This window comes from Lagopus leucura, unplaced genomic scaffold (genome assembly GCF_019238085.1).
Source record: "Lagopus leucura isolate 7727_CA_CO unplaced genomic scaffold, USGS_WTPT01 Super-Scaffold_100002, whole genome shotgun sequence".
Lineage (NCBI taxonomy): Eukaryota > Metazoa > Chordata > Aves > Galliformes > Phasianidae > Lagopus > Lagopus leucura.
In genome coordinates, this window is record NW_024962263.1 from 50,658,365 (window position 1) to 50,683,234 (window position 24,870).

The 24,870-nt window shown below is 38.7% G+C and overlaps 1 protein-coding gene across 1 annotated transcript in view; it reads right to left on the bottom strand.

The window, feature by feature from the left end:
• The window catches only part of PRKDC (protein kinase, DNA-activated, catalytic subunit), a 104,434-nt gene that overhangs the window by 37,100 nt on the left and 42,464 nt on the right, over positions 1-24,870 (bottom strand). The window contains 24 exon segments of the mRNA XM_042869484.1: positions 777-908; positions 1,478-1,629; positions 1,846-1,989; positions 2,995-3,114; positions 3,304-3,441; positions 4,406-4,554; positions 4,777-4,849; positions 5,247-5,312; positions 5,836-6,004; positions 6,862-7,040; positions 10,238-10,294; positions 10,296-10,446; positions 11,910-12,037; positions 12,378-12,545; positions 14,492-14,596; positions 15,562-15,747; positions 17,049-17,252; positions 17,645-17,803; positions 19,066-19,198; positions 19,337-19,545; positions 20,406-20,632; positions 21,732-21,986; positions 23,408-23,541; positions 24,493-24,592. Of these exon segments, the coding sequence (XP_042725418.1) occupies positions 777-908; positions 1,478-1,629; positions 1,846-1,989; positions 2,995-3,114; positions 3,304-3,441; positions 4,406-4,554; positions 4,777-4,849; positions 5,247-5,312; positions 5,836-6,004; positions 6,862-7,040; positions 10,238-10,294; positions 10,296-10,446; positions 11,910-12,037; positions 12,378-12,545; positions 14,492-14,596; positions 15,562-15,747; positions 17,049-17,252; positions 17,645-17,803; positions 19,066-19,198; positions 19,337-19,545; positions 20,406-20,632; positions 21,732-21,986; positions 23,408-23,541; positions 24,493-24,592 (3,538 nt within the window).

A 24,870-nucleotide genomic window follows, 5' to 3' on the forward strand; every position in this document is an offset into this window, starting at 1 on the left:
AAATGTCTCTGCTTTATGTGTGGTCACCTCATAAGCAGGGACAATCTCAGCAAGTAATGGACCAATGCTATCTCTGGTCTTTCCATTGCAGTTAACATATTTAAAGAAGCCCTTCTTGCTGCTGGCCAGCATCCACTCTAATTGAGCTTTGGCCACACAAGTTTTCTCTATACAACAGGGACCAGTATTCCTTCAGTCCTCCCACGTTGCCTGATCTTGCTTCCAGTGGCCATATACATTCTTCTTTCACCTAAGCTCTAGAAGAAGTTTGCTCAGCCAAGTCAGTGTACTGCTCTGTCTGCTTAACTTTTGACATCAATACTTAAAAAGTGACCAGTGCTGACAAACAACAATTGGTTCAAAAGCATTTTTTCAGGGCATCTTGTCAACTAGTTCCCAACAGCCTAACGTCAGCACTTCCCATGTCCAGGGTTAAAGTTTTGACAGTAGTGTTCCCCTTATCACCTCAACAACTTCATGGCAGTACAGCCAAGATGGATGCTAGTCACTACTTTACCTACAAAACTACCTCCATTTACAAGCAACAAATTGAGGAGGGTACGTTTCCTTCCTGGTTCCCTTAGTACCTGTACTGAGGCAGTATCACCAACTTTACAGATAAAAAAAGCACAGTGACAGACAATAGCAAAGGGATGATGGGTCAAAAAGTTCCCAATAAGTGAACAATGTAACTCCAATATTTTATGCTGACAAGTTAAGAGTTGCTCTCTTAAGCTTTTAACTAAATTTGTTCTTTGAAGTGTTGCATTTCTCACCTGACACGATCTATTTCACACTTCAGGTCATAGGGAGGTAAATTGTTAGCTAGAACAATTCCCAGCAGCTGAATTCCCACTGAGTTGTCCTTTGTATCAGGATCTCCACTAGAAAACTTTTCAAATATTAAGCTGATGGATAAAAACATAAAGTAATGATATATATATATATATACACACATATATATATATATATATATGTATGACAAACCACTTTCTTTGTATATGTATATTCACACACACAACTCAAGAACTCTGTAGAAAACAAGTGCACATACCCATTTACACACGTGTATATTCTTCCACCAAAAGTAGAGAGCAGAAGCAAAAACTAGCTTCAAAGAAGAAATCTTTACAGATTAGAGATTGTTACCCTACACAAATTCACCAGCTCAGAAGCACATCAGATCACAAAGGTCTTACAATGTACTGATATTCAGTAATAATACATTTCAAACAAAAAGTAAGTCTTTGTAAAGATTTCTCTCGCTTTTGTTGCTTGTTGTAATTCTCTACATGTTCTCTCTCTTTGTTTAAACAAATTACGTTTCAACTTCTGGAGAGTTCAGTTCTGAAGTTTTATTGATAATTCTAGGGACGAAAAATTTAAAGTTGCAGCTGAATTTACCTTGTTATCTGCTTTGATAACACTCAACTAATACTCATGAAATATTGACAAAGTAAAGATCCAAACTGCTTGCCTGTAAGGTACGGAGAGACAGTTCTTCCAACATTCTATAACTGTCTTTATGATTTCCAGATTGTGTCTGAACACAGCTCGTTTCTGATGAAAGGCATTCTTCATCAAGAATTCAAGCAATCTGTTAGCCAAAATCTCATCCTTAATATTTCCCTACAATGAATGGAAGCAAAAATAAACAAAGTGACTCTGACATAAATACATATATTCTGCTTTTTCCAAATAACTAAATAAGCTGTTTTTAAAACTTAGTATCTAAATGAAACAGTGGACTGATGTACAAAGTGATTAGAAGCATAATAATAAACTCATCCATTATTTATCAAATAGCCATTAGAACAGCAAAAAATAATTTTTACATTTCCTTACTTTGGGAGTAGTTACACTCGTCCAGGAAAGAATGGTAACTGCTATTTCCACTACCATATAATGAATCCCTTCACCTCCATTATTGCCAGAAACAACAAGCTGCAGCATCGGACCAAGCCATTGCTTTGCATAGGGTCGGAAAACCTTTGGGAAGGGAGAAAAAAGTAAAATAAATAAAAATCAAGGACAACATACAGAGTATCCAATTATTTAATAACCTGTTCAATAATTATTACAGGTGAGACTGCTAAATCAATTTCTTAGCATTTTGTTTAACCTAGTCTGAAATTATAACAACAAAAAAAAAACCAACAAATTTAAAGTAACTTTAAAATAAAAGGCCTTCCTAACTATATTCCTCACTTCTGCTTAAAAGACTTTTCACAAATCTTCATGTGAAGCTGTAATTATTTCAGTAGGGCCCCCATAATACAGCTCTAGCATGATACAGTAGGAACACTTCATACAGAATATCTGTCCCTAAAGAATTTGAACAAGTATGCCACTCACCTGCACTTTGAAATCTCTATTTCAGACACTTTTACTGAGAAGCATTAAGTGTTAAGTTTTCCTGAATTCTGAAATCCAGTTTTGTATTTTGGATTCAGAATATTTCAAACATTATTCTTTAAAATAAGTGTCTGAAATAGGAGCAGAAAAATTAGGGAATGTTTTTTTTTCCTCAAAGTCACATGCCATTATATACCTTATACATAGCTTATAACAAAGGTTATACCTTTCTGCAACTAGAATATCATTTAGCTCTATGAGTTTTCAGAAGACTCACCAGTGACCATTAAAATCACACTGCAGTTATTCCTACAAAGATGACAAACAATCAGCTATACCCCTTAACCAGTATCAATGAATTAATTACTTATAGTTTACACAAGATGCATGTTATGGATACATTCTACTTCTAGAATTAGTTATTAGAAGAAAATTCATTTCTTTTATACTCCAAATACTGGCACTACTTTGATTTTTGGGCTATGAACAAGTTCCCTTTAATCATGACAAACCATTGAATTTGAATCTCCTCCAAATGTCACAGTTGATAACATATTTTACCACATAAGAGCAATGCAGTTGATAATACAAGCTGTTATGTTAACAGAAAAAAAAAATAGGAAAAAAGAAATTACTCACATCCTCAGTATTAACAATAAGTTTTGCTATGAAGAGGCGAATATTTAATGGCACTGACGGATTTCCTAACTTACTATGCAGAAATTTCATCCAAAGAGGAAGGTCTACAGGAACCGTGCCCTGAAATTTAAAGAAAATGAGCAAAAAATCAATTCAATTATTAAACAAAACAAACTTACCACACCAAAAAAACCCCTCGCCTCAGCACATAGGTATAGACATGAAAATTACAGAATGGAGGAATTCAATCAGTCACAGCTTCATTGTTTTAACTAGGGAAACGATGCAAAATTTTTGGTTCATACTGGCCTCTTCCACTTTGGGTGTGATCTGGTTCCTCTGCATATGCTTAATCAGAGTGGTCATTGGTGCCATGCATTCATGTTGGTTAAGTTCATCCATCTCCAGTTCCAACTCATCATTCAAAACCATGTATTCTGACATCTCCTGAGGAAAAAAAATTACTGTGATTAATACAAATGTGTTTTCATCTAAATTGTGATAATTCCATGAGTCACTCTGATCTTTTCAGTATGACAGATTTGACTGTACACTCAATCTGCAACAGGGAATAAATCAGATGCATTGTTCAAAAGCCTCCCAAGATGGATGTACCCACCTGTGCATTGTTTTCATTTTGTGTGCCTAGAGATGTCAGTTTCACACTGCTCTGACATTACGACCTGCTAGTATGGGTGGGGCAACTGCTGGAAGCAGGAAGAGTTCTGAAGCTCACAGAAACAATTTTGTTCCACAGCTGAAGACTTGGGAGAACAGCACTTAACATCTTCCAACAATAGTTAAAGACAAGGTGCCACAACAGAGATACAAAATTACTATGTAATAACAACAACAATTTATTCTTTGCATTTGATAAAGCCAGCTTGGACAAGCGTCTTTGAAAACTAAAAGACATGGGGAAAACAGGTGCCTAAGAGCAAAACAGAAGCATCGCAGGCCACTCCTGACTGCACACAAAGTCAAAAGCCACCTTTTAACAACTCTGTTGGCTTGTACTACTCAGCCTTAGAAAACCACAACATGGCATGGCTTTTTGGCTTTTCTCCAGCTTACAGTACAGAGAAAAGGAGAGGAAAAAAAAACTGACAGAACACAGCTTGAGCCCACTCCCTCATCTAGAGAAAACCATCCTCAAGTAGAGCAGAGGCTCTTCAACTTAGGTACCTTTAAAGTTTATAAGTGATTGAGTTTGTTATTTGATACATTTAGTAGCAACAGCTGAAGAACAAACTCAGTAACAACAAATAAGCTTTGCTCCACTTCACTAACAGGGAACGTTTTTTTTTTCTCAGCATAACACACACTATTTCTATTTCACAACCTCAGTAAGAACACCCAATTGCTAAAAAGCTTAAAGCTTCTACACATAGCACATAAGTCACTAAATTACCTTTCTCCTGAAGTGAGCACTGCCAGCTGTAACATCCTGGGAGCTATAAGAAAAACCTTGGACTCCAGTAGAAAAATCAAACTGACTCATTTCCTCACTCAAACTGCTATCCATCATGTATGATGCAGAAGCTAAATACTTGGGTTCATCTAAATAGGAAAAAGAATAGACCATTAATCAAAGCAATTACAAACAAGCATGCCTTTACTGACTACAGGAATCTGAGAGTGGATGGGAACTGATTGCATGACAAGGTACAGTGAATGCTATTACTTACTCCTGATGCTGTAGAAGGCAATTAGCAGCGCATCAATAAATAGTGTATGAAAGGTAAGAGATAAGTTTTTCATAGTCATAAATGAATTTCATACCCTGACCATCATTCCATGCCTCTCTGGCTTCTTTTCTAATAGCAATGTATCTTTTCTTCCTTTCCAGGGGAACCTAAACAATAGAAATAAGTAATTTCTAGATTACTACTATTTTTTTTTTAATTTACAGTATGACTTGTCAGAATTGTCAAAAAATGATCCAAATCATAATTAGAAATACAATTCCACACTACAAGTGGTGATTATTAAAGGTTCCAGGTAACAGCTGAATCAATTATTTCTACAGTCATTCAAAACCAGACTAAATCATGCTAAACAATATACTGAAGGTTTGTTCTGTATATGATGTCTACATTTCCTTCAGAAAAATGTAATTTTAAACAGAGAAGTACTCCATTGTTTTCCCACTTCCTCCCCACATGACTAAGAACCAGTTCAACAGTGAGCACACTTAAAGATGTACTCATTTTTTTTCTCAGAAATATGAAAAATACAGAACTTCCACTCACCTCAATTTCTACAGGAAACATGTACTGGCGCTTCAAGTCTATCAAGTTTTCAAAAATCAGCAAGTTCTGCAAACCAAAGAAAACTTGAAAACATCGAAGTTATAACTCTGCATTCAATAACAATTGCTCTAACATTTTTCTTGCTTCTTGTAAAAGTTCAAAGTACAAAAAAAAAAACCAGCCAGTTCTGTTTTAGATCAACACTTAAGAAAATTTTGCTACTCAATTACTTGAGAACTTAAAGCACTGGCAATGCACTCTGTAAAAAGGATTTCTCTTATTCGTGTATATTTCAAGGACTGGAAAACTTAATAGATGTTTTCTTAGATATTAGAAAATTGATTGAGTATGGAGAGAAACTGATAAACCTATCTCTACTTCACCCACCCCCAGCAGATGTCGACGCCTTCATCAGAAATTCAAATGACACGAAGAGGAAAGTCAGTCAACTACTCCTACTGCCTCACTGGGTAGTTCGTTATATAATTGCCTGTCACTCAAGTTTGATTCTTTGATTTACTGACATCAACTAACATCTCTTCATGTTCCATGCTCTGAAACCTTCCTAGCAGCAACAATGGTTTCTCACCTTTTCTGATTTTTCTGTAAAGAGAAAGCCTTGATAAAATTTACTTTCAGTGAAGACACAACTAATAACAGCAATAGCACAATTATATGCTGCACAGTGATACTGTCTCCTCTTCTCCAGCAGCTGACTCTCCCCTGCCATGTTTTCTGTAAATGCGTCATAGCACAACCTGAAAATAAGAACAGGCAAAAATAGACATGTAAACACCAAAGTCTTTGCTGCTTTTTTCCTTCTCTTTAATAAGCACAGGAGAGCCCTCCCAACGAAAGACAGAATCAACAGAATTTCAAGAGATCTATATCACTATAGCAGTATTAGCATTAAATCACAATGTAACCATTCACCAATGGCACAGCCAACTTCCACTGCCATCTTTAATGTCAAGGAGATGGCAGGGTATTTTCATAGAAAATGAAGATACCTTTCAATTCATAAACAAACAAGTCTTGTGGCTCTTTCCCACTTATCAGTGGACTCTTTCCCACTTATCAGTGGACTTATCAGTGGACAGGCATGCTGAGCTATGCTATGGATTAGCCAGACAAAACTGGTTTAGATAACAATTTTTTAATAGGTCTTTTGCCCATAAGCACCTATGAATCTTAAGGAAATCATAGACAAAAAAAAAAAAAAAAGCTTTTAAGTCCTCTTAGGTGCATTATGATTCTGTCCTAAGTGTTTAACAATACTCAAACTGAAATTTAAAGGTAAAGAACCATACTGAAAAAGCAAGAAAACCAAAACAACTGGGAAGAAGTCATTCTGAGATAGGACTGTAGATTATTGTAGAATAGCTCAGGTCGGAAAGGACCTTAAAAGATCATCAGGTTCCAACCCCCACATTCAATATCAGTTTATCAAATATAAATTAAATATTGAGTACTCTACTTAAAACCAAAAGCTACATCGCAGATTGCGTTCATCCTTGACCAAGTCATACTTCTGCTTTACACGACATACCTAAAAGAGTATCTACCCAAAATATAATTAGAAATTGAAAGGAAATACAAGGAAAAAGAATCTTACTTTATCAGTGCCTTGGTAAGTTCATTTCCTTCTACACTTACAGAGCCACGGTAAGCTTGGTTAATTTTAGAGTCCTTGGAGTGAACATCCTCTTTTGAAAGACGTATATACATCACTTCCAGCAGCTTGTAATAACCCATTTTCTTGGTGATTTGTGTATCAAAAACACATTCATTGGACTGAAAACAAATAAGCAAAGACTCAGAAAAACTTCCTAGATTTTGACCTTGCTAAGGAGGTCCATGGTTACTCTAGTTACTGCTAAATAGCCTTCAGATTACTTTTATCTTCTACAACAATAACTTACAAGTTCAGAGTGTCTGTGTAAACAGATCAACATAGTTTTAATAACTGTTTTATCAGGTAAACTGTCTTAACTACAATTGACTAAATAGTTAGAGTGATACTGGAGAAATATATGCAGACTATCAAATAATGTCTCAGAGATCCTAAGCAAAACACACCAGTAAGAGCAACACAAGGAAACAAACACTGTTAGTGATGAAAGAAATCTGTCAGTTTGAATTGTCTGTCAAGAATCAATGGCCTTTTGTGCAACTTGAAAATACCTAAATTCTTTTACCACAACAGGAGCTGAAAACACAGAACATCCTTCCCCGCGAAAACAAGAATTGACTTGTTTTCAAACAAAGCACACATGTAGAAACAAAGATAAAAATATATATATAACTGCTAAGCAGACAAAATTAAATACCATGTCCCTACTACACCATTTCAAAAAACATACCCATGGAATTTATGAGTTTCTTTGTGCACTTCACTTCAGCACTTACAGCAGTAGAAGCACGTGTAAAAACACGTGTTTAAGTCTACATCTAAAGTCTTCTTTCCAGAGCTTTGTTTATAATGACTACCATTAGAATACCTCCTGGGAACCTAAGACAAGATGCAAAGGAATGGCACAAAGCTGCACAAGGGAACATTCCAACTGGATATTTGGAATTTATTTATTTCTTTGTTTTTACAGTGGGAGTGGTTAAACACTGGAACAGGTTTCCTGGAGAGGTGGTTGATATCTCGTGTCTGTTAGCATTGTGGAGGCATTTGGACAACACCCTCAGTAATATGCTTTAGCTTTTGGTTAGCCCTGCAGCAGTCAGGAACTTGGACTAGATATCTTTGTGGGGCCTTTCCAACTGAACTATTCTATTCTAAATTTGGATCATTTCAGCACCTTGTCTGTGCTGTTGTTCTTAAACAGATGCATCATAAAAACTAACAACATCTGCCTTTACATCTGCCTTTAACAGCCAGATCAGTTATCCTCTGGGCTTTTTATGCCTCAATCTGGAAGTCTGGGATGCTGCTCAGAATATGCCCCCAGCAATTCCGGTGGAGACAGTCAGAGAGCTCCTCCTCCGTCTGGACTGTCACAAGTCCATGGGACCAGATGGGCTGCACCCTCGGGTGCAGGGGTGATTGCTGAGCCCCTCTCGGCCATCTATCAATGCTCCTGGTTAACTGGTGAGGTCCCAGAGGATTGGAGGCTTGCTGACATGACTCCCATCTTCAAGAAGGGCCACAAGGAGGATCCGGGGAACTGTAGGCCTGTCAGCCTGACCTCAGTACCAGGGAAGGTTATGGAGCAAATCATCTTGGATGAGACTGCACAGCATGTACTCAGTGTCCAGGGGATCAGGCCCAGCCAGCGCAGGTTCGTGAAAGGCAGGTCGTGCTTGACCAACCTCATCTCTTTCTACGACTGGGTGACTAGTCTGATAGATGAGGCTGTTGATGTAGTCTTCCTAGACTTCAGTAAAGCCTTTGACACAGTCCCTCACAGGCTTCTTCTGGGGAAACTGGCTGCCCGTGGTCTGAACAGATATACACTTCTTTGGGTAAGGAACTGGCTGTGCCCAGAGGGTCGTGGTGAATGGAGTGAAGTCCAGCTGGCGACCCATTACAAATGGTGTCCCCCAGGGGTCGGTACTGGGGCCCATCTTGTTTAATATCCTTATTGATGACCTAGATGAGGGCATTGAGTGCACCCTCAACAAGTTTGCAGATGACACCAAGCTGGGAGGTGGTGTGGATCTGCCTGAGGGTAGGGCAGCCCTTCAGAGGGATTTTGACAGGCTGAACCACTGGGCTGAGGTGAATGGGATCAGGTTTAACAAGGCCAAGTGTGGAGTTCTGCACTTTGGGCACAACAACCCCACACAGCGTTATAGGCTTGGGGGTGAGTGGCTTGATGAGTGTGAAGAAGAGAAGGACCTGGGGGTGGTGGTTGATGCTCGGCTGAACATGAGCCAACAGTGTGCTCAGGTGGCCAAGAGGGCCAACAGCATTCTGGCCTGCATTAGAAATGGTGTGGCCAGCAGAAGCAGGGAGGTGATCATCCCCCTCTACTCAGCACTGGTGAGGCTGCACCTCGAGTACTGTGTTCAGTTTGGGCTCCTCACTACAGGAAAGATGTTGAGGTCGTGGAGCGTGTCCAGAAAAGGGCAACAAAACTGGTGAGGGGGCTGGAGCACAAGTCTTAGGAGGAGCGGCTGAGGGAACCGGGATTGTTCAGTCTGGAGAAGAGGAGGCTCAGGGGAGACCTCATTGCACTGTACAACCTTCTGAAGGGAGGTTGTGGTGAAGACGGATTTGGCCTCTTCTTCCAGGCAACGAGCAGGACACGGGGCAACGGCCACAAGTTCTATCAGAGGAGGTTTAGGTTGGACATAAGGAAGAACTTCTTCTCTCAGAGAGCGGTCAGGCACTGGAATGGCTGCCCAGGGAGGTGGTGGAGTCACCGTCCCTGGCAGTGTTCAAGACGCGTCTGGATGACGTGCTGCGTGATATGGTTTAGTACTAGTGGTGGCAATGGTGATGAGGAGATGGTTGGACTGATCTTATAGGTTGTTTCCAACCTTGTGATTCTATGAACTAGAAGAGAACCTCATCAAGAGTACACACACTGACAAAAAAAATCATTGGATTTAACTAACATGGATGAGAAGAAACAAGAAAGAAACATCTACTGATTGTAGCCAAGACCCTTCAGCAAATGATTAAGAGCGCAGACCTTTCTCCAAGGGCTTTCATTACACAGGTCTAATACTCCTCTTTCATAATGTATTAGTAGACTACCATTTTATACTTAAAAGTTAGAGTGAGTTTTGACAGTACCTCAGATCCCTTTTTTCACATATACAGATGACTTATCAGCTGTACACAGAAGAAATGCAAACACGCATTAACTTCAAAGCAACAGAATCAACACACATTATGAGGAAAATCTGCAAGATACAGAAAACTGGCAAAATTGAAAGCAAGTGGTTTCAACTACAGCGTTTCAATCAAACCTAAGCAAAACGTATGTAGAGACAGTCAACATCACATTTCCCAATTTATTTATAATTCATACCTTTGTAAACCTGGAATTAAGTGTATCCATAGCCTGCACTATAATCTTGCAAAAAAAACTCTCTCAGAGCATCCAAGCTGCAGTGTGACATGAGAGTGAGGAGAGAGCGATCCACAAAAGCTTGACGGACAGTATTTGAAAGAAGGTCTTCATTCTGGAACATCTTGTGAACGGTGTCCAGCAGTACTACTTGCTTGTCAGTGCTGCTCCTAAATAAGATAGAAATTGCAAGAAGAAAACTCATTCTTACCAGACTCCATTTGCGTTTTAAACCACTTCTGTCATTAAAATTATATTGTCTTTGTTCATACACACTTAGGCATCCTACAAGACATGCAAGATCAGTTTGAAACTCTCTAAAGCAAATCTCAGCTTCTTGCCCTGCAAGAAGTGGTAAACTTGCTTGTACATCTCTGACGGTTTAATACAAAAGCCATCTTTGTCAGCCTCAATCTAAAAAAAAAAAAAAAATTAAAAAACAGCATCTGGTACACATGAAAGGTGGAAGCAAATAGAAAAACATGAGGAAAGGTATTATCCTGTTCTGCACAAACCTTGAGCTTTGTGTGCAGGTTTGGGCACCACAGTATAAAGACTTAAAGCTATCAGAAAGTGTTCAAAGAAAGTCTGTGAAGATGGTGAAGGGTCTGGAGGGAAAGGTGTGTGAGGAATGGGTGAGCAACCTGGGTTTGCTCAACCCAGAGCAGAGGAGTTAAGGGGAGGCCTCATGGAGGCTGCAGCTCCTCACAGGGAGCTGAGGGGCAGCACTGAGCTCTGCTCTGTGTGACAGTGTCAGGGCCCGAGGGAACAGCATGGAGCTGCATCAGGGGAGGGGCAGCTGGGAGTTAGGGAAAGCATCTGCACCAGAAGGTGGTCAAGCCCTGGAATAGGCTGCCCACAGTGGTGGTCACAGTCTCAAAATGCCAGAGTCCCAGGAGTGGTCAGACAACATTCTGATGTAGGGTTTGAACTTCGGGTGGTCGTGTGTGGAGCCAGGGTTTGATGATCCTTAAGGGTCTGTTCCAACTCAGGATATTCTATGGTTCCAGATGAATCACTGCTCTGAATAATTTTATAGTAGCTAAAACTTCAAAAAATTGGGACCTGGGCAGAAGATAAATGACTGTATGTCGCAAACTGCATACTTCAAAACAATCATTACTTAATAGCTCATCATGAATTGGAACGCTTGGTTTCTACACTAAAGAACTGTTCTGTGAACAGAGCATTTTTTTGTCAACAGCTTATCAGACAGGAAACATTTTAATTAAAAAAAAAAAAAAAAAAAAAGTGCTGCTCTTTTTCCAAGGGAGTTGAGCAAATTAACTTGCTGACGATTAAAGTGTTATTTACTTATGCGAGCACTGTGGTTACACAGTGATACCAAAAATAGGTATTGCACACAACTACTACCTTCAAAGTGCATTCTGCCAGAATGAGCCACTTTACAGAAGGCTTTACAGAATTTGTCCAGAAATTGGCAGTGTCATCTGTAAGTTGGTGCCACTTCAGAAATATTTTGGAATAGTGAAGACAAAGTAACTACATGACTTAAACATATTATATAAAATGTTATGATGTTAACTATCACTGTGATATGGACAAGACGGACATTTAAATCATAAAAAGAATCACTAAGATCAAGAGCAAAATGCAATGGACCAAAATTTACCTTTTGGAAATTCTTTTGAAGCTGGCTTGAAATAAGTCCTCCATAGAATGTCTATGGTCCCTACAGAGGACTTCTGTCATCGGCTGCAACAACACTGGACTCTGAGACAACTCTAAAGCATCTAAAAACTGCAAAAAGATACAACACAAAGTAAGGAGTCACATGGAATCAAGTCAATTCCATTTAACTTTTCCATATCGATCAGAAGCAGATACTCAAGATATGCATATGTAATCTGCACATGTAAGTTCTACAACTGAATAAAAATTTAACTAAGAACTAATAGCTGATTTCCTTAAGGGAACTGAGCTTATCTTTCTAATTCCAGACTCTGTGATATTTAAGTACACACCTACCTCTGCTATATATACACATACGCACACACCCCTATGTGATATATAGATCACTGTTTCAAGGAACAGTTCAACTAGGGTTCTAATTACATAATCATTTCTGAAAGACACTAACCTTCTTAGTGCAGTCCACATAGTTATTGTGCTTCAAGGTTCCTTTCGGAAACTCATCTGAACTCATGGGAAAATTGAAAGCTACAAGTTGATCAAGGGCATTCTTAAGTTCATTAAGTTTTTCTCCAGTCAAATTAGTGAAGAATGGAAGAATTATCACTGCCTGACCCTGAAAGAAAGATAAAAAAAGCTTTAAAGGAAAATAAAATTATTCACTAATTACAAAGCATTTAAGGATTACAAAACAATCAGCAGTGGTTATGCTTACTGATTCAAAGTCTCAGAGAATTGAAAGATGCATCATGTAGCTGCTCTTCTTTAGGGTATTTCAGAAAACACCTTTGATCAATACTGAGTGGGAGTTAAAAGCTAATTAACATTTCCTGCCCAACACTGCCATATAGTAGACTTCTGTGATAGTGGATGCTCACTTAAAAAAAAAAAGAAAAAAAAAAAAGAAGCCATTGCTTTAACGCATCACCTAGCAGCTAAAGCAAGGTATATTTTGAATGCACAGTGAAGTTCAAAACTATCCACCAAAAGATGGACTGACAGAGCAGCAACCATGCAAAACTATTTTTTAAGTACAAAACTTATAGTCTTCTGGTCTGAAGCATCCACACAGCAACGTGCCCTTGTGACTAAGGCCAATGGTATCCTGGAATGCATCAAAGAGAGCATGGCCAACAGGTCAAGGGAGGACATCCTACCCTCTACCATCCCCTGGTGAGGCCACATCTGGAATACTGTGTCCAATTCTGGGCTCCCCAATTCAAAAAAGACAAGGAACTCCTAGAAAAAGTCCAGCAGAGAGCCACAAAGATGATTAGGGGCCTGGAGCTTCTCATGTAGGAGGAAAGTCTGAGTAACCTGGGACTTATGGCTTCAAGCTGTGCCAGGGGAGATTCAGGCTGGACATTAGGAATTACTACTAGTCAGGCACTTGAATGGGCTGGTGGAGGGAGGTGTTGGAGTCACCAATCCTGGTGTTCAAGGAACATTTGGATGTTATGTTGAGGGACATGGTTTATTGAAAACTGTTGGAGATGGGTGGATGGTTGGACTGGGTGATCCTGTGGGTCTTTTCCAGCCTTGGAGATTCTATGATTCCATGATTCTTCAGTCTGGAGAACAGAAGGCTAAGAGACCATCTCATAACTGTTTATAAATATCTGAAGTGTGGGAGGACTCTTTTCAGTGGCATGCAGTAATAAGAACGAGGGGCAAGGGGACAAAACTGGAGCACAGGAAGTTCTATACTAACACAAGGAAGAACTTCTTTATAGCAAGACTGATGGAACACTGGAACAGACTGCCTGGAAGCTTTGTGAAGTCTCCTTCTCTGCAGCTATTCAAGACTTGCCTGAATGCCTATGTGTTTGCCTTACAGCAGGGAACCTGCTTTAGGAGGGGATTGGACTCAGAACTGGAACAGGCACCAGAATGGCTGCCCAGGGAGGTGGTGCAGTCGCCATCCCTGGCAGTGTTCAAGAGGCGTCTGGATGAGGAGCTGTGAGATATGGTTTAGTGCTTGTGGTAGCAGTGGTAATGAGAAGACAGTGGACTAGATGATCTTACAGGTCGTTTCCAACCTTGTGATTCTATGATTCCATGAACTCTAAAGGTCCCTTCCAACTCCTACAATTCTGTGATTCCGTGTGATTCTGTCATCCTATAACTTCTACTTTCAGTATGCAGTACTCTGTCTCCCTCTCTTGACCAAATCACATATAGCAGTTACTGGTCTGATACAGAGATGGACCTCATTGCTTATTTATATTTTCACATTTAGAAAGTGCCACTCCACGCTCAAAGCCTGATTAAAAAAATGACACTTTACAGTTATAAACTATTTGCAACTGACAGTAAATTTTTCATAGAAAAAAAATGAAGTTACACCCAAAACAAAAGCACAGCGTCTATGACATTGCTTTCTGACTAAAATAAAATTATTCACAATTTTTAGGAAGCTGAATAGGGAAATAAAAAAAAAAATGGAAGTAATGCCCATCTGCAAACTAAGGTAAAAATTTAACTCTAATAACAGGAGACTTTATCAACCACTAACATTCTAATCTGGACAGATCAGGGAAGATACTTAAGTGAGCAACTTACCTTCAGATTTAAGCCTAAATTCTGATCAGTAAGTAGACTGGTATAGGTATCAAAAACAGCTGTAAATGCTTCATGACTGGTATTGAAAGAAACTGAAGAGTCTATCTGGAATGAAAGAGAAGTTAAAAATAAAGATTTGTTTCTGAACTAGTCAGATAAATCCTTACGTTAGTGAACAGTAAAAACAACCCATGTGCTGTAGAATTATGTTTCCAAAAATCTACTGAATGAACAGAAAGTACATATATTGCGATTCTGATTTTAGAAGGACTATCAATAAGAATTCTAAAAGCACCTATGCTATACAAACAAGCTTACATGCTGGATATTTTCCAGTTCAAAAATAAACCAAGCTACATCTCAAAGCTAGATTTCCCTGTTAGTCACCTTACCAGCAATGAATACAGCAGTACAATTCACAATATGTGCCCCCAAAGCATACCTTCAAAAAGATTCAAGTTGAAAATAATGACATTTACGATTTCAAATGTCCTCAAGTAAGTGAATATTTGTGTGCTTAAACGCAGCTACTTTTACAAGTTCATAAAAAGAATGGGCTAAGTAGGTAAATTCTGTCTTCACAATAAAATAATAATAATAATAAAAAAAAACAACACTAAGCAAAACCCCAATGTAACCAAAGTTAGAGGCCCTAAGAATCAAAACCTTTCTGCACAATATTGATTTAGGCTGCTTTGTTGTGACTTTCTAGATGCCAGCAAGGAAGAAGGAATGGTACCAGAGGCTGTTCATTTTCTAAGTTTCTCTCCATGCTTGTGTCAATTCTCCAGAAGGCAGAAAAGCAGAAAAACACGTGAGCAGCTAAAATAAGAAAGCTGGCGGGGAGAAGAGCAAAATCCAGTAATTTCTGCCTGTCCAAATATTTTTTGTACTTTGCAAAAAAAAAAAAAAAAAAAAAAAAAAAAACCAACTAAGCAGACTGTCATTACTCAGCTTTTTTTTCCTTCTTTTTTTCCCCCCAGATATAAGAGAAACAAAGAAAACCATTCCTGTAAGCTATATTCTACAGAATTAGGAAAGTTACCTGGCCATTACAAAACAATGCATACCTGGAGAACTTTTGCCAGCAGAGTCAAGACTGCCATTTTGCTCTCAGGAGATGCACATTTGGCCCACCAACTGTCAAGCCTCTTCCAGTTTCTCAGTACTGCTGTGACCAGTTTTACTCCTTGCTGCTTGCGTATGGTACGCTCCCTAAAACTCTGATCTAACATACCATTCAAAATGCTTCCAACCTGAAAAGAAAAGCAACACAGATTCTTGCCTTCCAAGCAACATGATGATACTATCTCCTAACTGGTATGGTCAGTCATGGGGAAGAACAAAAAACCAAATCACAGATTCAGGAGAAAGTCAAGCAAAAAGTGCTCATTCAGGGAAGACGATGAATATCCTGTCAGCTTCAGACAGATCTGTTTGTCTGAGTTACCATCTGTCCTAAAAGCACCGAAATTAGAAGCACCCCCCTAATTTGACTTTGTGAAAAAGCTGAAGATGGGATCTAAAATTAGAAAATCTTAATTCTATTCCAAATCCTTAATTAAAACTACACTTAACAGAAAATAAGAACTTAGTAAAGGAACTTTCAAATTAAGTCAAGCTAACACATCAGGGGAGGATTTTCAATTTACTGCATCACACAGCAATGCTAGATTTAAATCTCAACAGGATACAGGAGTCACTGTGTAGGTATTTAGAAGCACCTACTTTTCAAAAAGAGACACCTACCATACTCCTTCCTGTTTAAATCAAGCACCAATACATTTTGTGTGAATACAGAGAAACAAATAATAACCCAGAGTAACTTTGAGGATCAATATTTGAAAATACAAGTTAGCACGGAACTGAGAAATGGGAGAGTCACATATATAACTTACTTGCATAAACTCTGAAAACAGAAATAAAACTTCAAACAAGTTATGAACAAGTACATTCCAATCCTCTTCCTTTAAGAGTTTAAGATGTGACAAATTACTACTTATCACCAACTTCTAAGCCTGAATTCTGCATTTTCCTCTATATTAGTTAGCAATTCAACTGGATTATTGTCATCAGGATTGTGATTTCAGTGAATTTGTATGGGTACATTAAATATATTTTTTTTTCTTACCAAACTAAACAATCACATAAAACTGAATAAATGCCTCAAAGGACTGTATTACTCATTAATCTTTCACAATGCAGCCCTTTACATAGTACACAAAAATGGGAACGATCAGACTTGCTTTGAAAGGATATTCTTCAGATGAAGTACTACGCAAAATTCCTGAAATTCATAGAGTTCAGAGTAATTAACAGGCAAGCATTTTCCACTCAAATCAGGTTGCCAAGGACCATGAAGTCAGTGCCAACAGGCTGTAACCCAAAACAAAACAAAGCAAACAAAAAAAACACAAAATAAACCACTAAAAAGCCCTATCAATACCATGCTTCCCAAGTGCAACTGAAGACACTCAGTTACATCCAACCATAACAAAGAAGCTTTACTACTTATTTGAAAGGACAAATTCATATGGAAATGTTAGAAGTTTAATACCATTTGGGGATTGCTGACAGATGATTCCATAAGCTGGATTACTACCACATCCAGATTTTTTAGCAGCTGCTGATTAATGGTGTCTGAGAACAGGCTGTAGAAATACTGTCCATGAGAAAAATTGACAAAGTTTCTCTCTGAGGCTTCAGATAATGGCACAGATAACTCCACCGAGTTCAACAGCAGACTTACTAGTTCCTCACACTGTAAAATGTAAGACAGCACCAGAGTTATCTCAAATGTATTTAGTTTCACAAATTTCCTGGAAAAAAAAAAAAAAAAACCAACAAAAATGCCCCCCCAAAAAACAACAACCAAAACCAACCACACTGCCTTTTTTAAAAAAGCTCCCATCTCAAATGGTTTCATGTTACCATGAAATACAGTAATAAAGCATAAACAAAATACTGAAATGCTTGCTACTTAAAATTTCCCTTTGTCCCTTGATTAAGCCAGAGAGCATTTGTAGCTCCTCTGTAGGAGTATGAATAAAGCTTTGTTTACCTAAAATATATATATTCTGGTTATTCTACAGGATAGTTCCTGAAAATAGAAAGTTTGGGATGAAGTATTCAGATTGGAGAACCACATCCTACCTGGTCATCAATGGCAAAGGCAAGCTGCAGGAGTCTATCAGCTAATCGCTTACTGCTGATGTCTACTGCTGGAAGAGATCTCCTTTCACTCCCAGGTGCAATGCCTTTATAAACAACTGAAAGAAGCTTAGAGGCAATTGAGGGATGAGGCCTTTCACCCTATAGGAAAAAAAAAGTGCCAATGAATATAAGCTGAAAAAATAACACAAAGACTTTTTAATTTATCTGTCTAGGTAACAGAAACACAAATTCCAAGCCAATTTCACTGGAACAGGCTGCCCAGGGAGGTGGTGGAGTCTCCTTCTCTGGAGATGTTCAAGACCTGCATGGATGCCTACCTGTGCAACCTGCTGTAGGGAACCTGCTTTGGCAGGGGGGTTGGACTCGATGATCTCTGGAGGTCCCTTCCAACCCCTACAATTCTGTGATTTCTCATAAAGCAATGCAAATACATACAAGACTCCTTTCTAATTGAACAGCAAAGCTTTTAATCAAATTGTGCAGTGCACAAGGTTCAAAACATTTCCAAATGATTCAGATCTGAAAAAAATCTGGGAGAGGAGAACAATACTGCAGGAACAAAATAAAAAGCTCAATGAGAATGGGTGAGCTTTAGGAGGTAAGCCACGCAGTTCCTTGAGAACTGCTGTGCTATAATCTCAATTCTAGATTCTCAGACATAAAAGATGGATGGCAAGTACACACAGAAATGAAATGGGTTTGTTACTTGCCAAATGTAGCCACATGCTTAGCAGCTGACAAATTCTTTCAGTCCTTATGCCTTCTGCTTAATGTTTTCTTTAAATTGCCCTAATTGTTTGACTACAATCAGAAACTTACTAGAAATAATAATTCTGAGCAATGTAACCTACACCCTTATCCCTAACTGCTCTCTATCCTGTTTTCCTGCAACTCAGACCCACTGCATTGCTTCTGATCAGCCAATGGACATTCCTGTCCTTGGAAAAAAGTTCACCCTTTCCAGTGTTCCAGAGACTTGGTGCAACATTTCTTCACAGCACAAACAGTCTTACACAAAACAAGATACTGCTTTTTGGATTGCAGAATTGCTATTTAAAAACATGTCTCAGGATTTTTGAGGATCAAAGAAAATGTGCTCCTACAAAGCTCAATGAAAGCAAAAATTTGGGGTAGATTCTAGTTGCCTCCAGGCCCTAGAAACTAGAGGAAGACAGCCATGATGACAAAGACTGTTCACACCTCAATATTATGCCACCCAGATTTGTAGAATAGGCATAAAGCATTTATTTCTGGTCCCATTCAACATCAGCTTTTCACTGTTGATCTCATTTCACATAAATTTACCCATTCCGTTCTCAGTTTTCATATTACACTTTTACATGTGTAAAGCTTTTATCTTTATAAAAATATTCAGAATTAATTTCTGGATAAACAGTTACCTGATTGTGAAGAACAGAATGAAGCAGACCAGATTTCTGGAGTTGCTTGCAGGCAGAAAGAACAGCACTAAACCTAACTTGATCAAAACGCTCATCTGAATTAAACAGATCAACAGAAAAAAGGTCCTCAAAGCTAATAAGAAAAGAGAAGCAATAATGTTAGAGTGGTGGAGATACCCATTTGCAACTGTACAGAATATCATTTATTTTGCACTTCTCATTTCAATTTCATCTGTTCTGAGCACTTGCTTACTAAAAAGCTCCTACTTACCTCTGTGGGGTGATTCTTTCTCTTAAACATAATTGCAAATTTTCTTTATAGGGAGATTTCATCAAAGCTTTCAAGAGTCTCACTGATATATCTGGGAGATTTTTCATGACTTGTACATCAGCTGTATTAAATCCTATATGTGATGGATCACACACTGTCATCACCAGAAGCTCTACAAAGTTTGCATTAAGCAATTCCTTCTCAAGTAGCTAGAAAGAATAAAACATTAAAAGAAAATTTAAGGAATCCTAAAAGCATTCGGAACTATTTTACTCTTCATTACTTAGCATTGCTCCCTTTAGCTAGAAGGAAACATAACATGCAACATTAACTATTCTAGTGAAATGGCATTATCTTTCTTTGATTAAATATCTGGATTTCAATGAATTGTACTAATGCATAGAAATAAAGTATCTATAAAAATACATAGGATGTATGCTATCAAATTGGAATTGAAATCTTTTTATATCCACATATGCCTATTTCAGTCTTGATCATACATCTGTAATCACCTGGAAATCCAGATGTACATCCGTGTGCACACCATTAAACATTTGCTTAAAACAAAAGACAGTCTCAGAACTATATCTGGCACTGTATATTTCACAAATACTATATTCTATAGCTTTAATTATGGTTTGCATTACATCCAAGCTAGGCAAGTTAAGAGATCTGAACATTTTTTTCTAAATTCAAGAAAAAATTGCCACAATGTCACTTTTTGATTTAAGTAACTATTGCCTTGACAAACTTAAGGCAATCAGGACTCCTGAAAAAATATTCATTGCAAGTACTCTATGCAGAACAATCTCACAGTCAATTTCTTTACTGGAATACACAGGAAATATTCACCCCTCTATTCAAAACTATGTCAACCACTAAAAGTGATCTTTGCAGAATACTTTCTCTTACATGCAAAGATTGTAACAGCTGGTGATGCTTAGTTACCAATCTGAAACAAAGCACCACTAAGGATAAGATATCCAGCAAATTAACCTCACTGTGAAAAAATCAATCTAATTGCATATACAATTTGTATCTTTTACTCACTACAGATTTCACTGCCTACCTTCCAGAAATCCTGCTGGCATGTTTCCAGGATCATGGTGACAAACTCCATGATTCGCACGATAATTGTACACTTACTGTAATTATACACTTCTTTCTCTTGAGGACTGAATATGTTGCCTCTCGATCTGCAATCAAAGCACCGCTCTGCTGCATGAATATCATGCAAGGCAATAGTTTCAAGGAAGAAATCCACTGCTTCCAAGAATGAGGACCTGTCATTTACACCTATGGTGAATCACAGTAAGCAGAAATGATATAGCAGCTCACAACTTTTCTATATATTGTTTTATATAAGGAAGAAAACAGGTGTGTTGAGATAATGAACAGAAAAACTACAGCGTCTCACACAAGTACTTCCTGAAAGCTGCATGTAATTTGCAAATATTAACATTCTGGTCAGTAAAGCGTAGCTTTCTAATTACTGATCATTATAAGCATGTAATTATCAATGATCATTCAGGCACATGTAATAAGGGTGAAAGTTTCAAATCTATAGTTTTGAATAGCTTGGCTGTATACTAACTGCATCTGTATGGGAACTGCTGAGTCACAGCCTGAACCTCTGATCACCTGAGGCGAGCCATGAGTCAGCCAGAGGAGCACAGCTGAAGGCAATTCACCTGTGCTGCCGGAAGGGATGGAGCCTGGCTCTACCACTCCTAGACCTATTTAAGAGCTGGCTACCAGTGGGGAAGGATCTCGTCTGGAGATCCCTTCTTCTGGTGCTTTCTGTAGGTAAGCCTTCTATTTATTCTCCTTATTATCCTAGTCTATTTTGCTTAACTCTCTTGTGATTATAACATCTTAATATCCATTGATTATACAGCATCTAATAAAGATCTTATAATATTGTTTTAATAAAGACAGAGATGACACAGGCAGACTACCTACTATATGCGGGAGACTTTTATGCAACTGTGCTGTCAGTGATGAAAAGTATTTGGTCAGAAGTGAAGGAAACATTAAGAAAACCTCTTGGTTAAGACTCAGTGTTTACATAAGGTATTACAATCAAATGCAAAGCAGTTCAAGCTGAAGCATCACAAATTGACTTAAAGGCTTGAAGTAAAAAGGGACTTCTTTCATCGCTTTCTCATAGCTCCCTCCAGAAAGTTAAAGTTACAGCATTAACAAAATACTTCATAAAAAACAAACAAACAAACAAACAAAGAACACAACTGTCATTGAGATCTTTGAGATAGTCTGTAAAATTCAGTAATTCCATATTTGAGACAAAGGCTTTAAGTCTGAGGTGGGAACTCCTCCTGGAGCTACTCCTCTGTAACAGGCATGACTCACCGTAATGCAACTGTTAATCACTCACCCAGTATTTCATGAGGCTTGATCATTCGCAGCTCAAAGAAAGTATTGTAGCAGTCCAGTGCTGCTAAGAACATGTCCATCCACCGCATGACAGTTGGTAAACTAAAGGGCTCCTGCATATTACGGAGTGTTGGCTGAGAAAGAATCCCAGATGGGCTTTTGGCATCACTGCCACCTCCTTCAAATTTGTTCATAAGGAAAGAAACGTCTTTCTTTTTTAAAACATCAGCCAGCCAAGAAGATGGAGAATTGTTTCCTGATAGAAGTAAAAAACACATCTGAATTCTATAGGAAAATAACTCATTTCCAAGTAACAAGGAATTGCAGGCAAATGGACTATCACAGTCAAATTTTGTGTTTTCATTTGGATCTTCTAGTATAGAAGTTATCATACCACTGAAGTTAACCACCAGGAAGAGGCTAATGTACAAGCTGCTCCCACTATTTCCCAGTCAGCAAATGCTGCCTTCATAGCAATACGCAACAGTAGCCCCAGGCCCAGAAGTTCTTTTTCCTGACCAGAAGGAAGTCTTCAATAAATGTCTCTTCCATGCCCACAACCCCAACCCAAAACCTGTGATTCTCACATTTGCTTTCCAACATTAGCACCTAAACAGCAGTGAGGAGACATTTACTTCAAAAGTATTTTTTCTAAGAATATATTGCCCAGAAAATGTATAGAAAAGAAATGCACAGCATTTAGAAAGCAAGGATCACAGAATCCTAGAATCATCTGAATTGAAAGGAACCTTTAAAGGTCATTTAGTCCAAATGCCCTGCAATGAACAGGGATACCTACAACTAGATCAGGTCGTTCAGAGCCCCATCCAGTCTGGCCTTGAGTGTCTCCAACAGAGGCTTCCAGTACTTCTCTCAGCAACCTGTGCCAGTGCCTCACCACCCTTATTGTAAAAAAACCTTTCCTTCTTACATCCAGTCTAAATCACCCCTCTTTTAGTTTGAAACCATTTCCCCTTGTCCTATGACAACAGATCCTGCTAAAGAGTGTTCCCTTTCCTTCTTATAGCCCCCCCTTTAGATACTGAAAAGGCTGCTCTCAGGTCTTCCCAGATCCTTCTTATCTCCAGGCTGAACAGCCTCAGCTCTCTCAGCCTGTCAACATAGGAAAGGTGTTTCATTCCTTGCATGTTTGTGTGGCCTTGCTCTGGATGTGCTCCAACAGGTTTACGACTCTCCTGTACCGAGGACTCTACATCTGGACTCCAGGTCCACTGAGGTCACACTAGCTCAGAATAGAGGGGCAGGATCACCTCCCTCACTCTGCTGACCACACTTCTTCTGATGCAGACCAGTATATATAGTTTTCTGGGCTGCAAGGCTGCACACTGCTGGCTCAGGTCCACTTTACCATCCACCAGTACTCCCAAGTCCTTCTCAGCAGGGCTGTGTTCCATCCTTACATCCCCCAGCTTGTACTGATAGTGAGGGTTGCAGTGACCCAGGTGCAAGGCTCTGCACTTAGATTTGTTGAACCTCACAAGGTTCACCTGGACCCACTGCTCACGCCTGTCTACATCTCTCTGGATGGCATTCCTCCCCTCTGGAGTATCAACCAGACCACACAGCTTATAGTCATCAGCAAACTCTGCTGAGGGTGCATTCAACCCCAGCGTCAATGTCACTGATGAGGTAATAATATAATGCAACTTATAATACCTGGTAATAAAGGAACAAATTCATAAAAGAGCTCCATGGCTTTATGTCGACACTCCGTCTGAGGTCGTCCACATTGGACTAAGAGCCACATGACAACATCCTGAAGGCACACTGACTTAGTAGCTGGAAATCCCCTAAACAAGAGTATTTGGAATTAATAGTATTCATGACATCTAACAAGAAACTGTCATCTTCCAGTTGAAAAATAAATAAAGAAATAAATAAATAAAATCAGTGTTTCATGAGCATTATGTACATCCTTTTTATCTGTCTTACCAAACCCACATGCATTATAAGGAAGAGCTCTCCCACAAGCATAGCCTACACTGCTTTTTCTTTTTCCCCCACTCTGATTTGAAGTCCTAGAGAGCCATCTTTATATCAACAGTTTAAAAAACAAAACCAGGTCTCTTTCTTTCTTTCTTATTGTAACAAATGAAGACAAAAGTGATTTAAATTATAACACAAATTTTCCTCTCTGTTCACTACATGTAAGCTCAGATACATCTCAGATTCTACTTGCCAGTTTCTGTAGGTTACAGAACAGTTTGGGTCAAAAAGGACTTCAGGATATTTCCAAGTCCAGCCTTCTGCTTAAAAGAGAGTCCACTGTGTAATCAGAACATCTACTGTGATACTGAATCCACTCTTGCTTCTTCCACTTTTCTTGTCATGTCTCTATTTGCTATCTATAACATCCTACTGTAGGTAGTCCTACTCCTGCTAATACTTACAGCAATAATAAAAGTTTCAGAAGAACTTTCCTCCACTACCGACATTATTTTGAACATAACTGTGTGAGAAACATGCTTTTCTTCTCTTTTCTTCCATCCATTCAAAATGAAAGGAAGCTATCCATTCTGAGCTCACCACACCAGATGAAAGAACAACTATTATGATCCTCTAAGATCACATCAAGCATTTCCCTCCAGTAGTTCAACAGACGTATTAGCAGAAAAGAGAATTTCTCCTCCGACACTGTGAGAATATACGTCCATTAGTGGCAGTCACAGGAGGAATTCCCTAACCAGAATCACTGTTCAAGAGGTGTATTATTCAAAAAACAAGAGTGTCAAACTGCTAACCGTGGCACCCGCCGTTTTCCTTCCTTGCTCAGAGCAGGTGCTTTATGCTTGATTATGCGCTTCAGGTGATTAATAGCATCACAACATTGTTGGGTGGTACCTGTTAGAAGGAGAGAATATGCATTTATGCATCTATAAATAATACCTCCATTAATTTAACACATTTATCACCACAGAAATAGTGCAAGAGGCTGACACACACAGGATGTTTGTTACCTACACCATTCTCTGCTACAGCAATTTTTTCAAGGTTGAAGGACAAGACCACAAAATAGCAGAGTGGCCTCTGCTATAAAAACACATATTCTTCTTTTTGCTCTTACACTTAAACTGTAAACTGTTTCCACAAAATATTTATTTGGGGCTATTTCTGTGATA